The sequence below is a fragment of the Electrophorus electricus genome, chromosome 17, assembly GCF_041902795.1.
Source record: "Electrophorus electricus isolate QZ-2024a chromosome 17, ASM4190279v1, whole genome shotgun sequence".
Taxonomy (NCBI): Eukaryota; Metazoa; Chordata; class Actinopteri; order Gymnotiformes; family Gymnotidae; genus Electrophorus; species Electrophorus electricus.
The window spans coordinates 8,200,093-8,211,560 of record NC_137513.1 but is presented as its reverse complement, the minus strand read 5'-3'; the positions used below and the strand labels follow the sequence as shown (position 1 = coordinate 8,211,560).

Genomic DNA, 11,468 nt, shown 5'->3' with positions numbered 1-11,468 from the left:
AAGCAGGAGCTAGCCCATTTAATGATTTGAATACAAGTAGCAACGTTTTAAATTCTGAAGCTGACCAGAATGTATTGATGAATTGATGAGAGTACTGGCATAATGACTCTTTGTCTCACTCTAGCAGCGGCATTCTGAACAAGCTGTAGCTGTGTGATGAACTTTTGAGAGAGGCCAGTAAGGAGGCCATTACAATAATTCAACAATTTTTTTTTCTATCACAGGGGAAGAAGTGATGTAAATCTAAGCAGTTTTGTTGTCCTGCTGGATTTGGCCTAGTGGGAGCATGTAAAGGTTAAAGAGAAGCAGGACAAGAGTCGATCCTTATGAGACCCAACATCAGGGAGGTTTGCGCTGATTTTATAAGTGAACAACTCAGTCGTTTTTATTCAGAAATGTTTATTCCATATTAAACGGAAATAATGCATAGAATCAAAGTTAAAAAAAATCCTGATCATAGAATGTTACTGCAAAATTAATCTCCTAAAATGAAATGTGTTAAATTTGTACTTAACGCAATGATAAGAACCAATTGTTTAACACACAATGAGGTGTGTTAATCTGAAATCAGGCTGCACATACACATGTACATACATACACATGCAATTTGGAGACATACACATGCAATTTTGAACTCCTATCTCCCTTCAACCCCAAAGTACAGCTGGAAGATTTCACCACACCCCCTGTCACTGAGGAACTGGAAGAGCTGCCCAAGGTCCATATGATTGCCCCTGTTTCCATGAGGGTCAAAAATGGCTTCCTCGAAGCCGGCGAACCTTCGAAGCGAGTCCACTTTTTCAGTCTCACTGCTGCCGGCGACAGCCGGGTCCAGGGGAACATCCTCTCTGTGTCGAATCATGATCCTCTTCCAGGTCAAAACTTTCACCCTGTGCAGACAATGGTCACGTTAATTCATGTAGGCCGGTTGCTAAAGCGAGGGAGGCTCCACCATGCTGCTAGAGGTCCCAGCCTGCAGTTTAGACCCACCCATCACATAACATACCTCATCCTACTAAACGAGATCTTTAGGACCATCTAAAAGATCTGTGTCAGGTTTATTAGAGTTGGGTAAATCTCTAATAGAGTTGGATGTACTTGAAATAATTTTTAAAAAAAGACAGCTTGTAAATCTATGAGAGTATTGTTTAAAATCTGGGTAGCAAGTGATGCAAATTAAACTGTTGTTTGTATCATCTATCTGGCTAGTAACTTCAGGAACAAATGTCTTTAATGAATATACATATTTTATAAAACTATACAGTTCTTTACTTAAGAATGCCTGTCCATACCTGGCCCAGAACGCCTCACAGGCAGGATGCAGCCCCTCCACACACACAATGCCTGGCTTTCCCGGCATACAAAAGCCGGACAGCTTCATCTCCTTAGCCCATTCCAGAATGTTCTTTCTCTTGCTCTTATTGTAAATGTGATGGCTGTAGATCCAGAGCCTGGTGAAGGTTTCCTTTGTCGGTGCAGCGGCCGTTTCTTTCTCGGAGGCGTTACAGGTGGCACTCTTGCTGAGGTACTCGAGCGCGTGATCTTTAAGCCACTCCACGGCAGAGAGCGCGCACACGTCTCCGCTGCAGCTCTCGCGCAGGTAGGAGGTCAAACGCGCGACCAGGCGAGACTGCTGCGCCCGGCTAAGCTCGGTGCACCTACAATGCAACACAGACACGGATATACATGCGTTTAGTTTGTGGTTAAAGTTCTAATGACATTACTCTAGGTGTAATCAAAAAAAAAAAAAAAAAAAAAAAAAAGTAACAGTGTTAACAATAAATACCTGACGGCGATCTCTGGCAACACTTTTGGATAGTTGAATGGGTAGGTACAAGATAGTGTAATGTTAGTCTGTATAAAAGAAAACAATGGTAGGCTATGGATGCCAAGGACTCAGTGGTTGATTCACATTTAAAACCTTTATATTGCTAGTACTTCAGTGTGTTCACCTCTTTAATTGTCGAGGTGTCTACCTTCAGCTTGATTGAGAATTCCGGTCTTGTGCTTGGCGGAGTGTCGCTGGTTCCTTCCACATAAGCTCCAAGTTCTGCGTGGGCAAGCTGGTCAAATACAAATTCGTCTTCGCTTGGGAACATACTTCTCATAAGTTCTATTTCTGCTAGTTGAGCCTCTGCCTCCTCTGGACATGCCATGTCTGCATATGATGCAGCATTTAACAGCGACCAAAAGTGCAGCTTAGCTAACCGGCGACAAATAGCTATAACTATACTATAACTACGGTTATAGTGCTACTATAGTATAGTATAGAACTACTGTAGATGACTAACTAGGCTACCTTGGGCGTTACTAGCTAACAATTAACTAGCTAGACCACACGAGCAACGTGTCACAAATATAGCGAGGTAGCTTTAACTTTGCATATCTGCTAGTTATATTGAACAAAGTTGACTTAATTTGCGGCACATAAATGATCACATGTACACTGAATATAAAGTCAACGCGTGTAACTAACTGAACCTGAATAAAAATCTTCAAATCACTGTGTTATTATGCACTTGGGCTGTTCTGCAAAGAACCCAGATTACACTCGGGTGAAGTTAGCTATACCTAACATGACACTGCATAACATTTCCTGTTCGAAAAGTTAACGATACTTAGGAAAATAGAAATATCGTGATAACAGCTAGTAATTTCATTAAATAATATCTAAATATTCTAACATCGATTAACTATATAGAGAGTATATGAATAGATACCAAAGTTAAAACTTTATTTTACAGCTAAGTGAACAGAGCGAGAATTTAAAACTCTTATTTTGACGTGCGTGACGATTCTAAGTTGAAACCGGAAGCGGCCGTACGCATACACACGTTCACGGTTGTTGAACTTGTGTAGCATGGTAGCTGCAGCTATATATGCAATCAAATTTAGTTTAAGGGACGACGATCATAGCTAACCATTTGTTAAATTATTTTTCTATGTTATACGTTGCTCGAACCGGAGTATTTAGGTTGACATGTAACATATTAAAAGCTATGCAACTGGGAAGTCAGAGGAAGACTCCACATTCTATTCACTTCGATTAGCTAGCTAGCTAACCTAAGTAAGTTAACTGGTAACTAGCATGGACTCTTAGGTACTGTAGTTAAAGAACATTGCCTCGTCCTAGTTTAATTCACATTTCTTTTTGTAAGAGTGTAATATATTAATATTTGCAGTACTTCCTCTCTGACCATATTATCTGTTTAACCTACTTCATTGTTTCTTACAGTTGACCATATTGTAATTTTCGCGCTAGTATACGACAAAAATATTTCTTGATAACTATCACTTAACTAGAGTAGATAATGTAGCTATCTTGGTACTAGTCTACGAATGCCAAACTACTACTTCTGTCCTGTTACTGTCTCGTAGTCCGTGTCAGTTAAAGATAGTTTATTCGCGGAGTTATTGTGCCAAGTAGTTCATGACTTGACACGTAGTGAGTATAGTTAAGGTAGCTTAACGTTTTATCTGTGATTAGGTTAGGCGTCCATCGTCATACGCTGTAATGGGCAAAAAGCGAGCAAAAGACAGAAGTCCAAGAGAGGATGACTCTATGGACCTGTCAGGTATGTAACATCTGGCTCCCTTTTAAGCATGATACTTTGGTATCTTTAATCATAACTTGTGACTTTGTTTTTCATTATGTGTTTTAGGTGTTACCTGTACCCATGTCCGTAAAGGAATAGATCGTAGCTTGTTAAAAAAGACAGGCTTGGACAAGCACTGGGACACCTGCCAGGTGTGTTTAAAAGAGAGGGGAAGCAACCGTGACGCTGCGTCTGAAAAGAAGACAGTGCAGGAGTCACCAGCTGTATGGATGTGTCTCAAATGTGGGCACAGGGTAAGCACCGAAACCTCCCCGGGTCCTACTAGTGTCATAAAGTTAACTTGTGCTTTCGTCCTAGTGATTTCCTGGGTTTATTCATGTTGATCAGCAGCAGTGCAAGTATGATTTGTTTCTAATGTACTCAGGGCTGTGGGAGGTCATCTGAGGAAAAGCATGCCATCAAACACTATGAGAAGCCACACTCAGAACCGCATTGCATAGTGCTCTGCCTCGACAACTGGAGTGTGTGGTAAGAGCACAGATCAGACGTTATGTGCCTGTACTGATCTGTAGTTATTTTTTTTTACCCATGTTGTAGTAAATATTGTCTGACCCAGATGCATACTGATCTAAGAGGACCTATGCACTCTCTATGAGCTTTTGATGTTGGTCTCTAGATGTTTAAAGAGCACTTTGTGGGTTTTGCCAAGGTGTTACATCTGCGATGACAACGTGTACTGCTCCGTCACGGGGCAACTAGCTCAGCTGGTCTCCAGCATTAGGAAGCAGGTGCTGGCTGATTCAGACCACAAGGCTTCTGCCAGAGGTAAGTACCAAAGCTTACTGCAGTACAAGTCTCTACAGGAAGGGCATGGCACCTCTCACTTTAGTATTCTCATGCCCTTTTGGTTAATAATCAAGATCTTCATAATTACTACATTACCTGATGTAGATTAATCGGATAAGTCGTCAGTTCCAGTAAACAGAAGTAATATTGCTGTAAAACAGAGGTATTTAGCTCTGGACCTCAAATATAATTTCCAGACCTGGGCTTTGTAATCACAGTTAATGCAACTCATTTGTCATTACATGTGAATCTTAAAAAGAGGGTGGAAAATCTGCAGTACTTTGACTTCAGGGAATATCATCTGAACACCAGCATTTTGAGGCATAAATAACCTGACATTAATTTCAAAATCCAGATCAGGCTTTGAGGTCCAGTGTTTGAACTCCTCTGCTGTAAAATGTTTTGCTTTATTTATTTAGTCACTCCATGGTGTAAATGCTTCAGTAAATGATTAAATGAATCTAGTCACCTGTACCTGTCATGTTGCCATATAGTATCTGTAACAGAACCTTCTTCACATTGTGTTCCCATTAAGAGCTTGAGGAAGAGAGTGGCGATGCAGCTGTGGGCATGGCAGAGAAAGAACAGGAAAACGTGGCCAACCAGAAAGAGCGCAGGAAGGGCTCGAGGCAAAACGGCTCCCTGAAGGAACCCGCTACGGCGTCTACGGCAAACGCCGGTACCGTGGCAGTGCGAGGCCTCAGTAACCTGGGCAACACCTGCTTCTTCAATGCTGTGCTCCAGGTGAGAATCATCTTACCAGGCTAGGAGCGAACAACCCCACCAACCAGTCTAAGAGCAAGAAAGAACAAAGAACATCATATGCTGTCTGTGAAGCCCTTGAGTCACATTTTGGACAGCTGTGAAAGATTATGCAAGACTGTTATTGACGAGAATGGCCAGCACTGAACACAGATCCCTTTTGTTCTCAGTCCATCTTCTGTGATCACCAGAAAGTGATCACAAGCCTACTTTGTGGTTTCTGCACATGCGAATTCAATCAGGTAATGAACTCATAAACCTTCCCGCTTGCGGTTTCAGAATCTGTCCCAAACACGACTGCTGCGTCAGCTGCTCAGTGACCTGAGGGATGAGGAGGGGAGTCTGTTGCTGAAGCCAGTACAGTCCTCCATGCTGGTAGGTTGACACTGCCATTGTAATCTGTCCACTTCCTCTTTGTGTGGACACCATGCAGTGTTGTTGACAGGGGGACACTGTGGTGTTCCTGAACTAACGCACATTTCAGCTCCCGGAGGCCTTGGTAATTACCTTAAGTGTTAAAGACTGAAGCATCATCAAGTGCTAGTGTAGCTCACTTTTTAGAGTAGGTAGAGCAAGGTGCTAACAGCATTATCCAGGGAGAGCATGTTCTTTCATACTGTTAAAAATGTAATGAGCTCTGGATAGAAGTATCTGTCAAATGCTGTAAATGTAATGTAGTCCAGGACCGAGACCCCAGAATGAAACGGCACTTCCTGGGTATTGTTTCTATTCCAGGAGCCTTTGCAGGTGCGGTTGCCAAGACCCGGGGCCCTCACACTGGCCATGTGTCATCTGCTTAACGAAATCCAGGAGACCAAGAAAGCTGTCGTGACTCCTCGAGAGCTCTTCACCCAAGTGTGCAAAAAGTAAGGTCAAGCAGCCAAAACCTCCGCTGCTTTTATGAGCACAACTTTCTGTGTCTAAACTTTAATGCAGCTTGCAAGAAACAGCAGCCATATTTACTGTGCAGTCAGAAGTTCATGGATGGTTTCGCCAATACGTATTAAATACAGGTCTGTGAAGAAAATGGAAAAAAGTAGAATCTAAGATGGAGTGATTTTACATTTAGGCATTTAAAATGGTCAGTGAAAAATGATAATCTAGAATGTAGTGATTATATCTAGGCATTCTGGTTTTGACACCTGACCTACTAGCTCGGAGAGTGCGGGGTGCCTGTTTTGGAGTGATTAGTAGTGTATCGCTACCTGACTGTGTGTGTTTGTTTGTGTGTGTGTTTGTTTGTGTGTGTGTGTGTGTGTGTGTGTGTTTGTTTGTGTGTGTGTTTGTTTGTGTGTGTGTTTGTTTGTGTGTGTGTGTGTGGGGGGGGGCACTCTCCCTAGGGCAGCCAGGTTCAAAGGCTTCCAGCAGCAGGACAGTCAGGAGTTGCTGCGCTACCTGCTGGACGGCATGAGGGCGGAGGAGAATTGTGTATGTATGCTACTGCTAGCCCTCATGCGCTGACACTAGCTGGCATCAGACAGGCATAGTATGCACTCGTGCTAGCCTACATGCTAGTGCTAGCACTTATAGAGAGATTGGTATGTATTTGTTATTGCTATTAAGTGGAGCACTGTATATATGCTAATATTTTCCCTCAAAGTCCTATCCTTTATGAAAATCATTACATAGTATTATATGCTAATGCTAACCCTTATAAGTATATGTTAGTTAATGCTAGACTTTATGCTATGTATGCTAATAACAATTGAACAGTACCACCAAACACTGCTTAAAAGAGAGACTTTTCTAAAATGTTGGTGAAGATTGACAAGTAGCGGCCAAGAGATGATTGCATTTGTCATATTGAACACGGCATATCACGTTAGTTATAAACCTTTTATTTATTGTGCAGTGACCTCATGGCAACCTGTACACACTGTTGTACCTGTGATATTTACAGCGAATAACTGCTGGAATTCTGGAGGCACTGAAAGGTTCTGGTACTTGTTCTGACACAGAGCAGAAGAAATTAGTGAAAGGTGAGTTCTTACCTGCATGGAAAACTGCGCACAAATTGCAGACAGATGCACTTTCATCTGGGAAATCCTTACACAGTTTCAGAATGCTTAATGTGCTATTTTGAAAGCTTTGAAATTTGTTTTTTTAGCAGTGCTGAAATTAATATCTCTAAGCCTGAGTAGTTGACATCCATAAAGACACTTGAAAAAATTTTTTTCTTGCAATAAGCGATTCTGTTTGAAAATACTGTTTAAACATTTTTGTTTTCCAAGAGTATGAAAGAAACGGTGTAACCAAGAGCTTTGTGGACCATGTCTTTGGGGGAGAGATGACCAGCACTGTAATGTGTAAAGAGTGTAAGACTGTTTCCCTGGTAACTGAAGTGTTTCTGGACCTGTCCCTACCTGTGGCTGATGAGGTACTGCCTCTTGGTCGGGAATACATGGTTAATACGATGCTATAGGAAACATCCTTTCCATAACTGAAAGATGATACGCAAATGTTAGGATGAACCACTACATTTGAAAACACTTATTTAAGACATAAACATATAAACTAGCTATTCATTCCTTTCTCCATATGTACCTATGTTTAGTTAACACTTCTTGTATAAATTATTGGCTTAGAAATCAGTTATACATGTGTTATAAGTGTGTAATAAGATCCTAATTAAGTGTGTAATAAGTAGGCACCCTTAGTGTTGCTCTGAATATATAATACTGTTAAGGGTATCTAGTCTTCCATGGAACATGTGAATACTATTGTTCAGATGTCAGTGATTTATTAGGTAAAGGTGACACTTGTGATGAAAAGCAAGTGACCGGCTTCCCAAGTTTATGTTGACAAAACCATTAGAAAATAAAATTAAAAAATTGCTCCTAGGTCATTGATTGGGGAGGTCTTGGCCCTTGTAGGCTTACAGGAAGAAGAACCAGAAGAAGGGAGTTCAGCAGAGGAATAGTGTCTGTGAGGATGGTGGGCAGGACACTCCCCTGGTCAATGGGACTGAGGATATGCCAACTGGGGCAGGCAGCAAGTACCAGCAAAAGAAGGCCAAGAAGCAGGCAAAGAAACAAGCCAAGGTAAACAATCACACACCAGTGCATTATCAAACCATTTACTCTCAGCTGCAGATTTTCTGGGACCTTTGTCTGCACAACCTGATTGTCCCCATGTAAAAATGGATTGTGACCTGTATGTGTTTAACCTTTTTAATTTTGTAGAGTGTGTATACATGTGTGGTTATTGCTGTAGTGCACAAATAGCATGTCTAAACAGACAAATCTGATACACTGAAGTAAGATACAGGTCTGATTTGAGCATTATTCTCTGCTGCTGCATCTGTGTCTCTAAATGGACTGAAATGTGTAGTTCCCATTTGGCATAAATGGACCGGTATGCGTATGCTGATTGTTTTTCTTTGTTTTTGTTTTTTTGTTTTTTTACAGAACCAGAAGCGACAGCAGAAACAAGGAGCAAAGATGACACTGGACTGTCTGACCAATCAGAAGACAGGCAGCCCTCTGGAAGTTCCGCCTGTGGGTGCGGACGGACAGGTGTTCGCTGACACTGAAGGCGGGGAGGACCAGTTAATGACCCAATCCGTGATCACCGATCCTGCAGAGCAGGAACACGACAGGCCTGGTGAGGAAGAGGAGGAGGAAGAGAACATCCACGACAACCTGTCTGTACAAAGCACTGCCTCTACGAATGGTAAGTGCTTCAGCGCCCTGTCAGAGGAGAGAATGTGCCTGGACATGCCACTGGAGCAGAAGAGAGGAGAGGAAGAGGAGGAGGAGGAGGAAGAAAAAGAAACGTGCACGGGACTATGCGAGGAGACAGAGGAGTTAACGGAGGCCGTGGAGGCCCTGACGCTCCGGGCAACTTCCGAGATGGAGAGGCAGGGCAGGGAGGCGCTGGGCGACTCCCTAGAGTACATAGTGGTGAACCGGGACCCGGAGCTGGCCTTCCACGCACTGGCCAGCAGGCCAGTGCCAGACAAGCAGGAATGCTCAGTGGAGTCATGCCTCTACCAGTTCACAGAGGTGGAGCACCTGACGGAGAGTAACAGCCTGCTATGTTCAACCTGCACGAAAAGGCAGACCAGCCACAAAGCCTCAGACGGTACAGCACATGCCTGCATAGACATTGCATAAAATTAGGCCATTTCTGCACAGGCTGGTAGAGTCGCTACCGTGGCAGTTTAGGGGCTGCTAGAAAATGAGTGCAGGAGTTTCAGATTTCAGTCCTAGAAAGCATGCTGAAGTTTAATGCAGGCATTTTGAACCCTCAGTCCTAGAGGGCATTGCAGGGTTTTGTAATGGCAAGTATTGGCTTGTGTTGCATGTAGTACATCTCCTTGAGGTTCTAATTAATACTGAGTGGTGTTCACATTTCCAGGATCCAAAAAGAACATTTACAGAGATGCACTGAAGCAGATGTTAATATCTTCCCCTCCACCTGTGCTTACACTGCACCTGAAGAGGTTCCAGCAGGTAATTCCCCTGGCCCTGACACCACCCCAAAAACCAGAACACTCGGCTTAGCCTGAGCCAGGACATCGCACTGCACAACATGAGTTTGGCCCAACTCTAGCACCTATTTATAAATTAGGTGTCTGCCAAGAGTGTTTTTCTTCTGTAACGTTTCCTGAGTGGCTGTGTTCTCTGCCTGTGTGTGTCTAGGTGGGGTACAGTGTCTGTAAGGTCAACAGGCATGTTCAGTTCCCTCAGGTGCTGGATCTTGCCCCATTCTGCTCCCTAATTTGCAAGGTACCCCATGTTGTCTCCTGTCACCTCACTGACTCACTTATTCTCTGTTTTTCTGTCTGTCTGTCCATCTATCCTGTTTTTGGTTTTGTTTTTTTAATTTTTTATTTTACCAGTATGAGCCTTAGAAAATGGTTCATATAAAATCCATGTATTCATTATTCATATTATTCATGTAAACCAGTTTTTGCCAATTATTTTTGCTTGTGTGTTTTTGGTTGTAAGGGAATATAGAAATAATTTTACATGTATTTATTAATTTTAAGTGCAAAATCCAGGTGTAAGAATCAATGGTAATCTAATGTTTTAATACATCTTACACAAAGCTTGATAAGGCAGACCAGTGCAACCAGCATTATACACTGTACTGCACTGCACTGAGCTCTGACTGTGGGTAGCCAGCTTTTTGAAGTGTGTCCTATGATGTGTAGTTAGCTGTAAACCGTGTGTGTGCATGCGTTTGTATGCGTAGGGGGTTGAGGAAGGAGAAACACAAGTGCTCTATTCTCTCTATGGCATCGTGGAACACAGTGGCACCATGAGGTCCGGCCATTACACCGCATTTGTTAAAACGCGGCCACAAACGCAGACTACACTGCATAACGGAACTGCGGCAGGTATGAAACGACTGCATTCTGTGCACTCCTCCGTCAGCCACTGTTGGTCAAACTCCTGCTACTCATTACACAGCCATCTTAGAAGCCTAAGTTGAGTATGGTAAAATGGTCACAGCTCACTGCTATTGTTTATAAAAGAAGGTCACGTCTGTTCATGCATTTGACAAAAAATGGGTTGCACAGACATAAGATTTTAAACTTAAAAAGCAATATTTGGTAAGCTACCTTGTTTCTAGTCTCTGTGGTGCTTACTAAACTGAAAATGAATGTTATATCATAAATACAAGTTTTTGATGTGTAGGTGAAACAACACCAACTAAAGGATGCTGGTTCCACATCAGTGACAGCAGTGTACAGCCTGTTACAGAAGCCAAGGTGGAGAATTCCCAAGCCTACCTCCTGTTCTACGAAAGAATCTCTTAGATCACTTCAGTCAGGTCCATGATCTCTTTGATCACTGCAGTCTGCCACGTCTAGTCTCACAGGGTGATGTGCAGAGTCAGACATGACTGCTGCTGATTCTTTTACATGATGCTTCGCTGCCAGAGAGCTGATTTGTATTTGATGCTATAATTGTAGGAAAGGAAAAACGGTTTATTTTTCTGTGGATGGTGCTCTGTAGTGATGAAACATGTAATTAATAAGATTCCTGGTTTGAGATTTTGTAATGGTATGGAATATGAAAATAGAATTATGATGAACTGTGTTCAAATCTAAAAAGATGGTTACTGTTTTGTTACTAGTAGTATTGCCAAACCCTATTAAGAACTTGGGAGTGCCCCAGTGTTCAGCAAAAATGATCTTAAGAAAACCTCAAACTCAGAACATTCATTGGTTTGTTTACTTTTTATTAAGTTGGTACAATTTTGTCATAAATTGTTTAATACAGTAATTATTGATTTAACCCCATGTTTTCATTGTCTTGTATGATCTTATATGTTTGAAACATGAGTCATTCT

At 42.3% G+C, this 11,468-nt stretch overlaps 2 protein-coding genes across 3 annotated transcripts; one reads left to right on the top strand and one right to left on the bottom strand.

The window, feature by feature from the left end:
• Positions 1–366: 366 nt before the first annotated feature.
• On the bottom strand, positions 367–2,692 carry rwdd2b (RWD domain containing 2B). Its single transcript, XM_027012161.3, has 4 exons — positions 1,953–2,692; positions 1,787–1,854; positions 1,293–1,658; positions 367–890 (listed from the first exon to the last, which is right to left on the bottom strand). Exons 1-4 carry the CDS (start codon positions 2,154–2,156, stop codon positions 638–640), a joined length of 891 nt encoding a protein of 296 aa, XP_026867962.2. The 5' UTR covers positions 2,157–2,692; the 3' UTR covers positions 367–637.
• A 131-nt stretch (positions 2,693–2,823) lies between these two features.
• On the top strand, positions 2,824–11,413 carry usp16 (ubiquitin specific peptidase 16). Of its 2 annotated transcripts, XM_027012150.3 has the most exons (17): positions 2,824–3,067; positions 3,488–3,575; positions 3,663–3,850; positions 3,982–4,085; positions 4,267–4,382; positions 4,939–5,147; positions 5,445–5,540; positions 5,901–6,031; positions 6,506–6,593; positions 7,066–7,144; positions 7,397–7,542; positions 8,039–8,206; positions 8,573–9,248; positions 9,525–9,619; positions 9,809–9,895; positions 10,365–10,509; positions 10,811–11,413. In XM_027012150.3, exons 2-17 carry the CDS (start codon positions 3,515–3,517, stop codon positions 10,930–10,932), a joined length of 2,511 nt encoding a protein of 836 aa, XP_026867951.2. In that variant the 5' UTR covers positions 2,824–3,067; positions 3,488–3,514; the 3' UTR covers positions 10,933–11,413. The 2 variants fall into 2 exon arrangements, with proteins under 2 accessions (XP_026867951.2, XP_081556012.1); XM_081699886.1 differs by lacking the exons at positions 7,066–7,144; positions 7,397–7,542.
• The last annotated feature ends 55 nt before the right edge of the window (positions 11,414–11,468 follow it).